The following is a 17,713-nucleotide window of genomic DNA, read 5'->3' as shown; positions in this document are numbered from 1 at the left end:
AGAGTGGGTGCTGGTGCTGGAAATGGGCAGCCTCACTCCTTGCTGTTTAATAAGAGTATAAATCAATTAGAACTTTCCAGAAAGCAGGGTGGCAATAAGTACCAAGAGATGCAGATAAAGATTTATACCCAAAGATTTCACTGCGGTTATATTAAAAAGCAAAACCTGGGGGAAAACATGCTCCATGTGGAGGCCCAAACATACACATCTCAGATATCTGAACTCAGGAACCAAACATGTTAACAGGAAAATGTTCGAACAGAAAAGCTGAAATGCACTTGAAAATCCTTGAAGTTTAATTTTTTGGTAATGGAAAAGCCACAGTCTCAGAGACATTAAGATGTCATTTTTCTTTAATTAAGTAGACTTTTTCTTTTTGGAATATGCTGTAGACATCAAGCTGTTCTCCTAGAAAAAGAATATAAAGATATGAAGCCCCTGAAGAAGAAAAGGAAGAAGAGAAAAATGGGGAAAAAAACTTTTTCCCAGAGAATTTTAGAGCTTCAAAAAACAGAAGAAAAGCCTCCTTTTTGCCCCGTTTACAGTCAGCCCTCCATATCCTTGGGTTCCACATTCACAAATTCAACCAACTGCAGAATGAAAACATTCCCCCCCCAAATTTTTTTTCCAGAAAGTTCCAAAAAGTAAAACTTTCCCACATGCCAGCAACTATTTACACAGCCTTTACACTGTATTTACAACTATTCACACAGCATTTACATTTATTAAGTATTATAAGTAATCTAGAGATGATTTAATGTATATGGGAGGATATGCTTAGGTTCTAAGCAAATACTATGCCATTTTATATAAGGGACTTGAGCACCCGTGGATTTTGGTGTCCCCGGGGTCCTAGGAATGACTATACTACCACAAAGCCTTCTTTGAATCTTCCCAGGTCTCAATGGACCAACAAGTTATCCTAGTGGCTAGTAATTATGTGCATCTGCAATGTGCCAGGCACCATATGAAGCAATGTGAATGGACCCCACTTAGCATGAGACACTAGTTATTATCCCCACTTTACAGGAGAAAAATGAAGATGAGACAAGGTTACCAGCTCAAGGTCACATTTCTTAGCTCGTGACATATTTCTACATTCCTACATCAACAAAAGTTAGAGCAGATTTCAAATATTTATTTTCCCTAATTTGATCAAATCTTAACTTCTGCTTATATTTCATAACCCTCCTATATTTCATGAATATTAATATTCAAAATATTTTATGAATTAGTTCATATTCACTTAACACAGATTCAAATTCTCTTTTTAAAGGTCACATGTAGATTGAAAACAAGGTTCAAAATTTCTTTTAGAAGTATACATATAGGGGCTTCCCTGGTGGAGCAGTGGTTAAGAATCCGCCTGCCAAGGCACGGGACATGGGTTAAAGCCCTGGTCCGGGAAGATCCCACATGCCATGGAGCAACTAAGCCCATGTGCCACAACTACTGAGCCTGCACTCTAGAGCCCGCGAGCCATAACTACTGAGCCCTGTGCCACAACTACTGAAGCCTGCATGCCTAGAGCCCGTGCTCTGCAACAAGAGAAGCCACCGCAATGAGAAGCCCACACACCTCAACAAAGAGTAGCCCCAGCTCGCTGCAACCAGAGACAGCCCATGCAGCAACGAAGACCCAACGCAGCCAAAAATAAATAAATAAAATAATTTTTTTTAAAAAAGTATACATATAGACTGAAAATACATGAAAAATAAAAGTGTAGGGACTCATATCTAAGGTGAAGCAGTATTTACATCTCCCCGACTGTTTCCACAAGTGAACTCAAGATTCCACAGCCAAATTTTAAACCCTTAAACTTCTCATCTATAACTGTCAATTAAAAAATAATGAGAAAAAGACAAACCCCACTATAGGCGATTTCTCTCTTAGCAAACTTCACCACGTTACAACTTCCTTCTGTGAAGTAACACTTGGGCAAAGGCCAGTCAGTTCTGCCACTGACAATTTCACATTCCCTGAAAAATGTGAATTTGTTTTGGCGCAACTGATATGTTAGGGAACGATCTGACCATAACACAAGTTTCACATGTATATTTAGACTTGTTTCGTGCCAACAAATGTTATTGGATATGATTATGTCCACGTAATACTCTTTCTGCTGATAATTAGTTACAGTCAGGGAAAGAAAACTGAGGAGCAAGTGTGACTTGGGATCAGACAATTCATAAGAGCATATTACTATCAGACCTTACAGATTTTAATACAGCTCTTTTTATACAGATGGCCAATAGGCACACGAAAAGATGCTCAACATCGCTAAGTATTAGAGAAATGCAAATCAAAATTACAATGAGGTACCACCTTACATCAGTCAGAATGGCCATCATCAAAAAGTCTACAAATAATAAATGCTGGAGAGGGTGTGGAGAAAAGGGAACCCTCTTGCACTGTTGGTGGGAATGTAAATTGGTGCAGCCACTATGCAGAACAGTACAGAGGTTCCTTAAAAAACTAAAAATAGAATTACCATATGACCCAGCAATCCCACTCTTAGGCATATATCAGGAGAAAACCATAATTCAAACAGATACATGCACCCCAATGTTCACTGCAGCACTATTTACAATAGCCAAGACATGAAAAAAACCTAAAGGTCCATCAAGAGATGAGTGATAAAGATGTGGTACATATATACAAGGAAATGCTACTCAGCCATAAAAAAGAATGAAATAATGTCATCTGCAGCAACATGATGCAACTAGAGATGATCATACTAAGAGAAGTGAGTCAGACAAAGATAAATACCACTTATATGATATCACTTATATGAGGAATCTAAAATACGACACAAATGAACATATCTGTGAAACAGAAACAGACTCACACAGATAGGGAACAGACCTCTGGTTGCCAAAGAGGGAGAGAGGTGGGGGAGGGATGGAGTGGGAGGCTCGGGTGAGCAGATGTAAGCAACTATACATAGAATGGATGAGCAACAAGGTCCTACTGTACAGCACAGGGAACCGTATTCATTATCCTGTAATAAACCATGATGGAAAAGAACGTTGAAAAAAACAATGTGTGTGTGTGTATATATAGAGAGAGAGAGATGGATATATAGATAGATAATTGAATCGCTTTGCTGTACAGCAGAAATTAACATAACATTGTAAAACAACTATACTTCAATTAAAAAGAATTTTTTACTAAAATAAAAGCAACTATTTTTAGCCAGAAACTGTTTTCCCCAGTATCTCCAAAACCCGTTCAGTTGTTACCCACTTTTACTTCTGCAACAGCCCAATGAAAGACGCCAAGATGAAACCAAGTATCTAAGGCATCCTATCCTTTTCTCCACGAAGGTGAACATCTACGGCGTTCCCTGCCCAGCACGCCCCAACCCTCAGATAAGCCATGACCCTTCCCCACCTCCGAACACACACATTCTGGGCTCTTCCAGGACACCGCCCCACCCCTCCAGCCACAGCTGTTCAGACTAGAACACCTGACTTGCACTGGGCCACTTCCAGGGTCCCACCTCAAGCCAGGATAAACCACAGTCCTTCCCTCATTGCTTTGTCTTTACTATATAGCTTTATTGAGGTACAAATGATACATAATAAATTGCACACAGAGCATACAGTCTGATGAGGTTCGACATACATACACACCTACAAAGCCATCATCAACATAAAGACAATAAGCGTACATCTAACATCTCCAAACATTTCCTCACATCTTTTTTGAATCCCACCTCTCCCTCAGTCCCTCGATCCCCACCCATCCCCAGGCAACCGCTGTTCTTCTTTCAGTCAGATTCTTTTGCATTTTCTAGAACTTTATATAAATGGGAATCATACAATGTGTAATATGTTTGTACATTGATTTTCCCACTTACTAAACCCTCAGGAATTTTTTCAATAAGCACCCACCATGTGCCAGACACTGTACAGAGGCTTGTACAGGGATTATTAAAAAATAATAATAATAAAGCAAAGGCAGGCAGTGGGGAAGACCAAGAAATAAGAGGAACTTAACACCGGGCTGGGCGGAAGTCATTCTACTGCGTTTATTCATCTCAAAAGAAGTTTTCATTTTTCCCAGACTTTAGATATTTTGCACCATCTCCAGAGAAAAGCAATCCGTGACAAATAGAATTAGTCATCCAAATAATTAATAATACACGTGACATTTATACTACTCCCACTAAAAGTTAAACTTCTATCTTATTACTTTGTAATATCTGTCATTCTGACTGCTGCATAGAAATCCATCAGGCTTCCTAAAGTTCCAAACATAAAATTATATGCACCTGCACTTGAAATAAAATTATATACAGTAATGGTTTAATGACACCCTAATCTTAAGTCATTTTAATAAAAAACAAACAACTGTTCAAAAGAAAAGTACATTTGTTTCAAGGGAAAATCTTAGAAAATTTAGTCATATCAAAAGATCAAATACTAGGCAAAACTATCACAATTTTTCATCAAAGCATAGAGGAAATAGAGAAGAATAAACATCAGTGCCTTCCATATGCAATGCACTGCTTCCCTCCACTTTGAACCAGTAGAACCACATGTGGCCTCCTGTGGTCAGGACCAAGTACCAACAAGGGATATCAACAAACACAAGTCAATGTAAAAGCGAGCTTCCAAAAATAATGAAGTCAAAGGGGAGAGCTGGGATGACACACCGTCACCATCTTCTTGGAATTACCTACTCTGTGACTCAGGCCATCCAAAATAAAAACTGGCAGTCTTGTGATCACATGGCAAACTCAAGCAGATGCCAGGTGGCCACTAGCAAGGGCTATGGAAAAGGGATTCCTTCTCCAAGCAGAGGACTGGATCTAGCAGCCCCTCTGATTCTCCATTTTAGGAACTTCTCTCCTACGTGAAAATTATTATGTGGCATGTTTCTCCCTTAAGCCCTTTTGCTATTTTTTCCTATAGCCATGGATCATCAATATCACACACCTAAACAAAAGGTTTCTAAAGAATGTGTCAGGCTACTGTTCTAAGATACACAGAAAGGTATAAATATAATACAAACAACACCCACAGCCCCACCATGCAGCTTAGGAACTAAACCCTCTAAGATGTCACCTGCATTCTCCTCCTGCAGAGGGGGTAACCACTACCCTGATTTGGGTGTATAACATTCTTCCTGCATTTCTTTAGACTTTGACCACATGCATGTGTATCCCTACAAGTGATCTACAGCATGTTTTGTGTTTTCAAATCTTTTATAATTAGCATATGTCTGCAACTTTCTTTTCTCCACTCAGTCTTGCTTTTGAGACTCATCCATGTTGACTGATATATAAGCACAGCTTAAGTTCAGGAGTCAACATACATCCTCTAGGAAGGCCCAGTTAGTAAACACTGTGGGCTGTGCGAGCCGTACAGTCTCTGGTGCACCTGCTCAACTCTGACATCATAGCACAAAAGGAGCCAAAAAATATATACATGGAAACGAATGAGCGTGGCTGTGTTCCGATAAAACCTAACTAGAGGCTAGATTTGGTCCGTGGACTGTAATTTGCAACTCTTCCCATAGTAAACATTATTTCCTTTCAATGCCATTTCGGTACTTGTCTGATACTCATACTTGCTGGTTTTCTTTGGTTTGCATTTGCCCGAGACGCCTTCTCCCATTCTGTTAACTTCAACCTTTTCTATATCTTTGTTTTGGGGTGTATCTCTTTAAACAGCACCTAGCTAGACTGTGTTTCTTATATCTGATCTGACGATCTTTTAATCTGAGTTTATCATGATCACTGATATATTTGGAATTATTTCCACCATCATCCTTCATGATATTTCCTGCTTTTTCTCAGTTTCTTTTACCTCCTCTCCTGCTCTCTTTCGGACTGATTTCTATACTGTCAATGTATGTTTAGATTTACTCACAGGTCTACCAATTTCTTTGCTCTTCCTTTGGGGCTACGTTGAAGGTCTATTCATCCAGGAAGAGTTTGCATTTGCTTCTATCAGGAATCCCTGGATGCTATCACCAGATACATAAATATTACATGAAATCTCAAGTTAAAAAAAAAAGGAACAAATTCCAAGTGAGGGATATTCTACGTAGTTTGTGAGCAGTACACCTCAAAACTGTCAAGGTGGGCTTCCCTGGTGGTGCAGTGGTTGAGAATCTGCCTGCCAATGCAGGGGACATGGGTTTGGGCCCTGGTCCAGGGTCCACATGCCACAGAGCAACTAAGCCCGTGCACCACAACTACTGAGGCTGCGTTCTAGAGCCTTCGAGCCACAACTACTGAGCCTGCGTGCCACAACTACTGAAGCCCGAGCACCCAGAGGCTGTGCTCTGCAACGAGAAGCCACCGCGATGAGAAGCCTGCGCAATGCAACGAAGAGTAGCCCCCGCTCGCCGCAACTACAGAAAGCCCACATGCAGCAACAAAGACCCAATGCAGCCAAAAATAAAGAAATAAAATTTAAAAATCAAAGAAAGAATTGTTTTAAAAAAGGAAAAAACTGTCAAGGTCATGGTAAAGAGGGAAACTCTAAGAACACTGTCACAGCCAAGAGAAGCCCAAGGAGACATGATAACTAAATGCAGTGTGCTATTCTGGACGGGACCTTGGAGTAGAAAAGGACACTAGGTTGAACACTAAGGAATTCTGAATTAAATATGGACTTTGGTTAATACTGATACATACCAACAATGTATCAATATTGGTTAACTGGGACAAATGTACCTAAAGGGTTCAGCACCCAATTCCGACGTGAGTGTTTTCCCCAGGCCACCAATGCTTCGACACAGCAGGGTGTCCTACAACACAACTCACTTCTGACACCTCCTGGGGAGAACATCAGATCCTACAGGCTACAGGCTCAGTCCCACAAGACTGCCCCCTGCCCAACTTCAGTTCCAAGTCCAGCTGGTCACCTGTGCCTCTGACAGACCGGCTACAGACTGGAGGTTCCACTGACCCCCCTCCACGGGGTCAATTAATTTACGAGAGTGGCTCACAGAACTCGGGGAAACATTTTACTTTCTAGATCACTGGTTTACTATAAAAGGATACAACTCAGGAAGAGCCAGATGGAAGAGATGCAGAGGGCACAGTACATGGACAGGGCAAGGAATTTCCATGCCCTCTCTGGGTGTACCACTCTCTCCAAATCAATCTCCATGTGTTCACCAACACAGAAGCCCTCAGAACCCCATCCTTCTGGGTTTGTATGGAGGCATTTACGGAATCTTCATTACACAGGGGAAGACTAAATCATTGGCCATCGGCAATCAATTCAATCTCCAGCCCCTCTCCCCTCCCTGAGGGGTGCGGGTCAGAAGACACAAAGTGCCAACTCTCTCATCACAGGGCTGGGTTCCCCGGCACCCAGGCCCCACCCTGTGGTTGCCCTGAGGTATTCCGAAAGTCACCTAATTAAAATAACAAAAGACACCTTTATCATCTCTGTACTGTACTTGGGAAATTCCAAGGGTTTTAGGAGCTCTCTGCAGTATTTCTGATTATAAATCTCAATATCACAGTCCCATAGTCATGAGAGAGGAAAAACTGCATATGGGGTTTAGAGAAACATGCAATTTTCCTGTAAATCTAAAACTGATCTAAAAAATACAGTTTATTTAAAAAAAATTTTTTTAATTTTGAAAAATAAACATAAAAAGAGGGTGGGAGAGAAAGGGTAAAACAAAGAGTAAAAATCATCTCTTTCCTGAGCAGGCTTCATTCTGGGAACCTCTTCAAAGAGAAAACACCTGAAGGGATTGTTTAGATTAAGGCAAGAGATCAAACACCAGAAAGCAATAATCAGGAAGGGAGAAAACAAAATTCTTTTGTCCTCTAGTAAACCGAAAAGAACCTGTGTATTTTTTTATGAGCATCAGTACTTCTGAGCCCTCACTCCTACGAACACAGTGTCAAGCATTTCCTGCATCCCCTGGGACCGTTATTTATCTTCCCCAAGCTGGACTGTCTCTTATCTGTTTACCAGCCTCCCCATCCGTGCAACTCGGGCCCCTCTTGCTTGGCCCGGGCAGGCGCTCAGCCACTGTGGGCCCCTCCCTCTCACATGTGTCCATCTGTGAATCAACAGCTTTTAAGCCCGCTGGTACGTGCTTAATAAATGCTTGGTGAATGAATGCAAGTTGGGCATGTGTACAGACTTCAGCTAAAGGAGGGTAGGGGTGGTGCAGCCCCAGATAGGGTGAAGGAAAAAAGTCCCTGAGTTCTCAGGGGTGAAACAGGGACTACGTGGGCATGGGCTGGGGGCGTGGAGACAGGATGGGGCACCCCGGCATACTGATTCTCAGACCTGTAACACTTGAAAAGGCTCACATATTATTTAGTTCAGTGGCTTCACTACAGAAAGAAGACTAAAGAGACTAGGTGGCTTGCTCAGCACCACATGTGGCACTGCCCTGAGCTAAAGGAGACCTAGACCCTAGTGCTAACTCACCTCCACCGTGACTAAGCGTGTCTTTATTTAATAACCAGCCGCAATAGCTACTATCTCCTGAGCATCTGCTGGATGCTGAGCCCACGCTAAAAATCCTCACTTTATCCTCACATTACAGTTGGAAAACTCAGGTCAGAGAAGAGTAACTTGCCACCAAAGTCACAGAGCTAACAAATCTCAAAAGCTCCCTCAAGCTGTCCTACTCCAAAATCCCCCTGGGATTATCCCACACCAAAGGCCAACTCTGGCCTGAAGCTGATCTTTAACACCCAACCCTTCAACTGTCTCCTTTGCCAGGCACTGTTCTAAACACCTTTCATGGATGGACTCGCTCATTCCTCGCCACAACCCTATGATGTTGGTATCACCAGCATCCATTCCCATTTTACAGATGAGTAAACTGGAGCTCTGTGAGTCTCACAACCTGCAGCAGCAAACCTTGTCTGTAAAATGTGATTCTACCAAGTGTTCTCTCCACCAAATATTCTCTCCCTATCTCTCCACGCCACCTCTACCACCACCACCCCCCCAAAAAATATATCAGTATAAAAATTTCTATTCTAAATCTTCCCTGAAAAAAGCAGCACCAATGGACTATCACTGGCCCTTTACACCAGTTCCCAAACGGTCAGCTGCTACTACAAGGCAGGGCAGGAAACAGGACGATGGGGTAGGGGCTGAGACAGACCCGAGGTCAAAGTGTGACCTTGGCCAGGCTTCTTAAACTTGAGTCTGGCCTGTCTCATCTCTAAGATGGGCATGTGGCACTTCCTTCCTAGGTATGGGGAAGAATTCAGGGAGACAATTTATGTGTCTGACATTAGTATTTACTGGGTCCTCTTTGCGTCCCTCCCTGTTTCCCTAACCAACAATCAAACCAAGCCCATTTTATGTTCATCTGACCACTAAGTGGTCACTCCCTGGAATCACCTCCTCGCTGAGGTTAGTAGATAACTCAGAACACTCCCAACCGAACCCCTCCAATTTCAAGAGCAGCAAATCCTACCCCATCCCCTAAAACAAAGAAGGAAAATAAATCAGCCTCAGGACACTGCCACCTGCCCAGCAGCGGAATCCACGGTAACCCGCCGCCTGCCGGACTCCGGCGGTTACTATTATTGTTGTTTATTAATAACAATACCGAACGGTGCCTGGGGGTGACCGTCTCCCAAGTGATGTCCGTGGAACCCCCAGGAGAGCCCAAAGCGCTTCCGATGCAGATTTCTGGCTAAAAATCCCAGGAATTTATAAAACGGCTTTCCCGACAGGAGAAAAGCAAGAGTTGTAAAGTTTCTGGAGGCGCATTTTTCCGCGTTTCCCGGAAATCGTACTGCAGAGGCGATGTCGCCCGTGGTTGGGGACAACCGCGGGTCACGATGGGGGGGCTCTGGAGGTCAGCAGCGGACCCACGCGGGTCCGAGGGTGCCGGCTTCCCCGATGGCCATATGGGACGGGACCTGGCGCCCCAGCCCGGCGGGGAGGGGCCTCCCCACGTACTGAGGGTGCGAGAGGGCGCAGCCTCACTCACCTGCCGTGCTCCTCTTCGCCTCCCGGTAGCGCTCCCAAAGGTAGCGCTTCATGTCCGGGGCGGTCCCAGGTGCTGTGCATAAGGACCGTGCGGGGCCCGCGCGCGACCGCCCCCGAGCCGCAGTCCGGCAGCCGCTCCGCAGGGCCGCCACCGCCCTTGAACCAGCCCCACGAGCCGCCGCCGCCGCCGCCGCCGCCGCCGTAGCCATGCCTGCCGCCGGCCGCCGCGAGAGGCGCCTGCAGGTAGGTGCTCTGCCAGCGTTCTGCCCGCTCGGCGGGACGTCCCTACGTAGGAGCACGTGGGGGCGCGGCCCGCCCCTCTCCGGCCGCCTCGGGGGCGGGGCCTTGGCGGGGCGGGGTCCTCGCGGGGAGGAGTCTTTGTGGGGCGGGGCCTTGGAGGGGCGGGGCCTAGGCCGGGCCTGGGGTGGGCGGGGCAGCAAGGGCCTGGGCACCCCGGGCAGTCGCGGCCACGCGCGGAGCCTGCTACAGCCGCTTCTTGACCGTGCGGCGCGCCAAGGTGGCTGTGCGGTGGCGCGAACGCCCCGTCAGCAGAGGTCACATGGAATAGGATGACTCTGCTGGCCCTGGACCACGAGACTTGACCCTGGGGCCGCCCGCCGAGCTCCGCAGCACCTTCCTCCCGCCGTCTGTGACCGTCCCCCCACCCTGGCTGTACTGACATGGTGTTTGTGACCCCGGCTCCAGGAGCAATCATTGGACTGCGAGAGCTTGCCAAGCTACCCCGTGGTTACGGTGGAGCAGGGCGCTGGTGGAGTGCAATGAATAACCCTCAAGGCTGGTTGTCTGCCTGGGAGACCACACTGCCATCTGTGAAATAGGTGGGGCACGATTTAAGACAAATAACCCAAAGCATTACTGTATGCTTAAGTTGTGGGCTGGAGGGATCAGGAGATGTTTTCATGGAAAAAGGTGGGCTCTGGGTTAGACCATGACAGACAGTAACTACTATTTATTGAAGGCTTGCAATGTGCATTTTCTCATGCAGTCCTCTCAGTTATCCTAAAAAGTAAGCACCATAATTTCTCCCATTTTATAAGTGATGGAACTAAAGCTAAGAGAAGTGACATAGCATTCATATATATATATATATATATAAATTTATTTATTTTATTTTATTATTTATTTTTGGCCGCATTGGGCCTTCGTTGCTGCGTGGGGGCTTTCTCTAGTTGCGGCGAGCAGGGGCTACTCTTCGTTGTTTTGCGTAGGCTTCCTATTGCGGTGGCTTCTCTTGTTGCAGATCCCAGGCTCTAGGCGTGCAGGCTTCAGTAGTTGTGGCACGTGGGCTCAGTAGTTGTGGCTCACGGGCTTAGTTGCTCCACGTGAGATGTGGCATGTGGGATCTTCCCAGACCAGGGCTTAAACCCGTGTCCCCTGCATTGACAGGCAGATTCTTGACCACTGTGCCACCAGGGAAGCCCAACATAGCATTCTTAAAGTCACACAGCTGAGCCCATTCTTCCACTTGGATTCCTAAAGTAATAGGTAGGATTTAGTTGGGTGATAAGAAAGAAGCCAGTAAGTAATCCTCAACAGTTAATAGGTAATATGTTACAAATCACTGATAAAAGAGAGGCAATTACAATGTTTAAAACAGATATGGTATCAAATCCATGGACTCTAGTACTTTAAACTTACTTTATAGTTTTAGTACCACAGAAATATGAATCACTTAAAAATTGTTCTTTTAAGCTATAATCTGTTAAAATATTTTAAGTAGCTAAAAAATAAATAAAATCCCAATAACCTTGATTATCACCTTGATTATTTTCTTGATTAGAAAATATCTCATCAAAGAGTTCTAAATAGGGCTTCCCTGGTGGCGCAGTGGTTGAGAGTCCGCCTGCCGATGCAGGGGACACGGGTTCGTGCCCCGGTCCGGGAAGATCCCACATTCCGCGGAGCGGCTGGGCCCGTGAGCCATGGCCGCTGAGCCTGCGCCTCCGGAGCCTGTGCTCTGCAACGGGAGAGGCCACAACAGTGAGAGACCCGCGTACCGAAAAAAAAAAAAAAGAGTTCTAAATAAAGACAAGTAGAAAAAAATTACTGACACAGAAGAGCCCGTGATAATTTTTATTCTTTATTAGTATCATTTGAGGACTTCATCAATTTTGTTTCAAACTGAGATCTTCTCTGCAAAAAACACTTCTGAGAAATTGAACTGTAATCTGGGCTATGAAAAAGCCACTTCTCTGAGATGAGCTCAGATAAGGATTCCCAGGGATTACTTGTGCTAAGAGACCCTAGCAGGGGATGCTGGTAAACTGCGGTAATTTTGCGTTTTTCACTCTCGCTTTTAGCTGACAAAATCCTTTGCCGTGAAAGCTTTACTGCACCATCCATTTTACCCAAAGATAAAATCTTAGAGGAACAATCTTTCATGCCATATTGCAACATTACTTTGTGTCTTCAGTCATGTCTTTTCCTCAGCAGAAACGGAAATAATGGGTCTCAAGAACTTTTTCCCTTGTCCTGAAGCATATTTTGATTTATCTGAAATTGTATGAGGCACCAAGTCCAAGCTTTTAGTCCCCTGTAGCTTATCTGCCCTGGTGCACACTGCCGAGCTCACCGTGTCGGAACTCTGAGCGCTGTGATAGTTTAACTTAATCAAGTCCTCCCACAATGAGGCGCCATTCCCGGGACCCTCAGAATATTGCTGGCTCATGCCTTGAGGCCAACATCTCCTACCCCGGATCCACTCAGTGTCCCTCAGGAGGCTGCAAAGGATCAAAAGTTGTCAAGAGGGCATTTATAGAACATGAATAACCTGAAGCCTATTTCTTGTTGAGACAGAATAGAAACTCACTGCAGGATCCCACTGATCGATGAATGAGAAGATCCCAGGTAGGTGGCCCTTAAATCAAGTGATCTGTACAAATAGCCCACAGCCTGCATCATGACTTGAAGAGTCACTTATCAATAATTGACCTGCTGGATATTTGAAAATAAGAATATTAGAATTTTTTAAAATGACTCCTGGCTTCACACATTTAAAAGAGAAGGATAAAAAAACATTTATAAAAGGTGGCATTGGAACATCACCTGTTGTAGTATTCCTGCCAAAAACAATTAACCTGAGTCTAATTATCAAAAAACAGATACAAACTGAAGGACATTGGGGCAGGGAGGGTAGGGTAGAAACTGACCTAGGCTCTTCAAAACTGTGTCATGAAAGGCAAAACAAGCCCTACTTAAATGTTCTAGACTAAAGGAGACGACCAAATGCAGTGGAAGATCCTCAACAGAATTCTGGATCAGAAAGTAAACAGCTGTAAAGAACATTTACTGGGAGGGACACTTGGGAACATTTGCATATGGATTGTACCTTAGATAATACTTTTATGTAATGGTTAAATTTCCTGGGTTTGATCATTGTACTGTGGTTATGTAGGGGAATGTCCGGTTCTCAGCAGACACATGCTGAAGTATTTAGAGATAAAAGTGTCACATCTGCAACTAACTTTCAAATAGTCCAGAAAAAAATATATATATGTATGCATGTGTATGTGTGTGTATATGAAAGAAAACATAAGTATGACCAAAATGTTAACAGCTGGTGACTAAAGATAAAGGGTATATAGGTGTTCATTATACAGTGCTATGTGCCATTGTCAATAATGTAATTCTCTAAAATGTGTGAAAAGTAAAAAAAAAAAAAAAAATTACAGTCAATTTGCAAGTGGCACTCATTTACTCATTTTACCCATTTACAAGACTGCTTTTTAAAAAATATTTATTTATTTATTTATTCATTCATTCTTCACTGCCACGTGCCGGATCTTTTAGTTGTGGGATCTTTTAGTTTCTGGACCTTTAGTTGCCGCATGCGGATCTAGTTCCCTGACCAGGGATCAAACCCGGGTCCCCTGCATTGGGAGCATGGAGTCTTAACCACTGGACCGCCAGGGAAGTCCGTACATGACTACTTTTAAGGGGCTAAATTTATACCATTGATTATAAACATAATGTAAGGCCAGTGCATGTAGGGCATCAATCTGGATACATGATAAGAGACTGCTGGGTATTTAAAGGTAAAAAACACTGGCAGATGACCCAGCCAGCATCCCTGTATTAATATTAATAATAATAAACACTGCAAATTAGCTGAGTACTATCTATCAGGCTTGTGTTATCCTGCAAGGTATAAACTATCATCACTTGTCTTTTATTTTTGTCATTTATTCTTTTTAATAGGATGCATATCCACATGATTCAAAAATGAAAATGTATAAAGATATGAAGTAAAAACTGTCTCTCCCATCTTGGTCTTCATCTGTGCAGTCTTCTCCTAAAACGTGTATCCTTCCAGAGAATTTTTTGTGCACGTTCATTGACTTTTAAAGATGAGAAAACTGAAAGAGGTCAAGTAAGTCACTCCAGTTTGTGGTAGAACGATCCTGGGTCAGCCTCATCCACAAGCCCATGCCCTTTACTGCTATGCTAGGCTGCCTCTTCACCCCGTACTGGATTGTCCTTCTGAGGATCCACGCTACAGCTTCTGTTTGCAGAGATGTTCTCTCTCGTAGCTCTGCTTCATGGGTCATAGCACAGATCTCACAATGCCCACAGCACCTGCTGAAAATCTGAAGGGGAGTTCCAGCTGTTGGCTCCACTTAGCAATCAGGGGCTATTTTTCTTCTGTGTGAATTATTTTCATGACTCTCTATGAGGTTCTCAGTTGCCCCAACATAACTCAGCAGAAAGCACTTGTGAATTACCCAGCTCAGGATGACCACGTAGCATTGGCCTTAACAGGCCTTAAAAGGTAAAGTGGGGAAGAATAGAGTCAGAATGTCTCAGGTCTGGCTAGGCAGGAACTCATTCTCAGAGTTCCTCTGGATGCCAATAACCAGGCCCGCAGACTGTTCGTTCTGCCTGAAGGCCCTTTAAGAGGCTCTGACTTGCTGGGAGATTGAGACTGTCACCCAGGCCAGCTGCTGATGCCCTTGACAGACACTGTTTCATGCCTGTGCTCCCCACACTACCTCTTGGCCACACACCGTGGCACCCTCATGAGCCATCTGGACCTGTACTGATAGCTTTGACCTCAGCACTTTCTTGAACACAACCTATCTCTTTCTGGCAGCAAAAGCACAGTAGTTGCCAGGAAAGGACATTCTTAGCTCCGGCCAACCCCAGCCCACCCCATCTTCCCTCAGGGTCGGTACCAGCTGGACAGCACTACCCAGCCAGGTCAGTCCTTTCAACCCAGAGAAAAGGAAAGTCCAGGATGAGTTCATTTCCACAGGAAAGAGGTCACTGAACCTCCTTCCCACTTCAAATCTTCATTCTGGACGAGGAGGGAACCGAATATTTAATTGCAGAGTCTGTTGGTTGTTTTGCATATAACATCTCATTAAATCTTCAGAATAACCCTAGAGGCAGAGATTATTATCCCCTTTTGGCTACCAAGAAACTTGAGACTCAGAGAGTTTATGTCCACAAGCCCAGAAAATAGCAGAACTGGGACTTAAACCCAGGTCCCTAGATCCAAGGACCATAAGTTCTAGAGGTGGGAAACGAGAACACTGTTCTCCCTCTCACGTTGGTTCCTTAGGAGATTTTTCTATAAAACCACAGCTAGACAGGAACCATCTGTTATCTTTTCCATTTTCTACATCTGGACAGCCACACCTACCCTATTTCCAAGGTACTGTGAATCAGGGATGAGAATGAGGGAAGGTCCCACTAACTAACTTCCTTGAAAAATGTGTTCTCAGATTTTAAATGGTAAGTTTTCCTAGTTTACCCCTTTTTTTCAGTGCTTAATATTAAAAAATAAAGTAGTATCTTTATTATTTCCTCTGGAAAAAGAAAGATATTTTATCCAAAGACAGTCCACTGCCCTTTTAAGTAATCTTCTAAAGTACAACTTTTTCTAATCTTTATTCTACTGAAATGTAAGCCTATTCCTCTTGCTTCGTATTATATTTGCTGTCAACTAACAGGTAGATTTTTACAATGCCAGTCCTGTGTTCATTTCCTCCCCAGGGCCCACAACTATAACTCAGGTTGTTGTCACCAGGTAACAAGGAAAATCGCAGGTGTTGGTGGAGAGCCTCAGGAAGTGTCCCTGAATGAGTCCAGACTCTGTGGACCCTGCCCAACAATGAGCTTCCCCACTGTGCTGGGAGTAAATGGGTAAAGAAGTGGAGACAATCACAGCCTATATTCTCCATCCAGAAGACAGTCTGCCAATGTGTAATGAGGAAGGAGGATTATGCAGGATTTAAAGGTTCTCTGTTGAAAGTTTCTTTTTCTTTGATAAATACGCCGTGTCTAAAGTTTGTCAGAAGTCCTTCAGTTTGAGAAATTAAGCTTGTTTGCTCGTTCTTTCAATAAATGTGTGTCTATAAACAGACTGGGGAGGGAGAAAGTTGTCAATCATTGTCCCAAATGGAGTAAAAGGTTGCAGTGGGATGTTTCCATGCGTCTTCAACTTCTGCCCTACAGAAAATAAAAGGTTATGGGGGGGTGGGGAATGGCTCTTTCCCTTCACCCTCTTCACTGAGACCATCGGCTAGTCTGCTCAGAGGGACCTGGCTGCAGATGACCTCTGTCATCGCCCCCAGTACTGCATGAGCTCACTCTACCAATTCAAGGGGCTGAGCCGTTGCAGACCCCACCTTTGGGTAGAGGGAACAGATTCATTGTTCTCTCTTACACAGGCTGTTGTCCCTACCATTCCACCAAAATTGACAGTTCCCTGTGACCGTTCCGTTGCTAAATGCAATCGTCTGTTCTAGATCTGGCGGTCAGCTCTCAGACCTCTCCATTTTTTTTTAAATCAATTTTTACTGGAGTATAGTTGCTTTACAATGTTGTGTTAGCTTTTACTGCACAGCAAAATGAATCAGCCATACATATACATATATCCCCTCCCGTTGGGATTTCCCTCTCATTTAGGACACTACAGTGCATGAAGTAGAGCTCCTTGTGCTATACAACATGTTCCCCTCAGTTGCCTAATTTATACCTAGTATCAATAGTGTATACATGTCAATCCCAGTCTCCCATTTCCTCCCAACCCACCCCTTTCCCCCTTGGTATCCATACATTTGTTCTCTACACTTGCGTCTCTATTTCTGCTTTGCAAATAAGGTCATCTATACCATTTTTCTAGATTCCACACATATGCATTAATATACGATATTTGTTTTTCTCTTTCTGACTGACTTCACTCTGTATGACACTCTCTGGGTCCATCCACGTCTCTACAAATGACGCAGTTTCGTTCCTTTTCATGGCTGAGTAACAGTCCATTGTAAATATACCACATATTCTTTATTACTCTGTTGATGGACATTTAGGTTGCTTCCATGTCCTGGCTATTGTAAATAGTGCTGTTATGAACACTGAGGTGCATGTGTCTTTTTGAATTATGGTTTTCCCTGGGTATATGCCCAGTAGTGGGAATGCTGTGTCATATGGTAGTTCTATCTTTAATTTTTTAAGGAAACTCCATACTGTTTTCCATAGTGGCTGTATCAATTTACATCCCAGTGCTAAGAGGGTTCCCTTTTCTCCACACCATCTCCAGCATTTATCGTTTGTAGATTTTTTTCTTTTTTTGGCTGTGTTGGGTCTTTGTTGCTGTGTGTGGGCTTTCTCTAGTTGCGGTGAGCGGGGGCTCTTCGTTGCGGTACACGTGCTTCTTATGGTGATGGCTTCTCTTGTTGCAGAGCACGGGCTCTAGGCACACGGGCTTCAGTAGTTGTGGCACACAGGCTCAGTAGTTGTGG

The 17,713-nt window shown here is 44.1% G+C and overlaps 1 protein-coding gene and 1 pseudogene across 5 annotated transcripts in view; both read right to left on the bottom strand.

The window, feature by feature from the left end:
* NT5DC3 (5'-nucleotidase domain containing 3) overlaps positions 1-10,156 on the bottom strand; it is a gene marked incomplete at its 5' end in the record, with an annotated part of 79,407 nt that extends 69,251 nt beyond the window's left edge. For all 4 annotated transcript variants that reach the window (XR_013830367.1, XR_013830368.1, XR_013830369.1 and 1 more), the window contains one exon: positions 9,949-10,156. Coding sequence is in view for 1 of the 4 variants with exons in the window: in XM_079935844.1 (XP_079791970.1) it covers positions 9,949-10,156 (208 nt within the window). The remainder of the gene's footprint in view (positions 1-9,948) is intronic.
* A 1,817-nt stretch (positions 10,157-11,973) lies between these two features.
* Positions 11,974-17,713, bottom strand: part of LOC307193941 (putative tetratricopeptide repeat protein 41) — an 80,135-nt pseudogene continuing 74,395 nt past the window's right edge. The window contains exons 14-16 of the transcript XR_013831771.1: positions 12,778-12,902; positions 12,406-12,688; positions 11,974-12,374 (exon numbers count right to left, since the gene is read on the bottom strand). The product of XR_013831771.1 is annotated as a putative tetratricopeptide repeat protein 41 (transcript). The remainder of the gene's footprint in view (positions 12,375-12,405; positions 12,689-12,777; positions 12,903-17,713) is intronic.

Source organism: Stenella coeruleoalba (assembly GCF_951394435.1).
Source record: "Stenella coeruleoalba genome assembly, chromosome: 11".
NCBI classification, from domain to species: domain Eukaryota; kingdom Metazoa; phylum Chordata; class Mammalia; order Artiodactyla; family Delphinidae; genus Stenella; species Stenella coeruleoalba.
The sequence above is the reverse complement of the archived record's forward strand: the minus strand, read 5'-3'. Positions and strand labels throughout refer to the sequence as shown.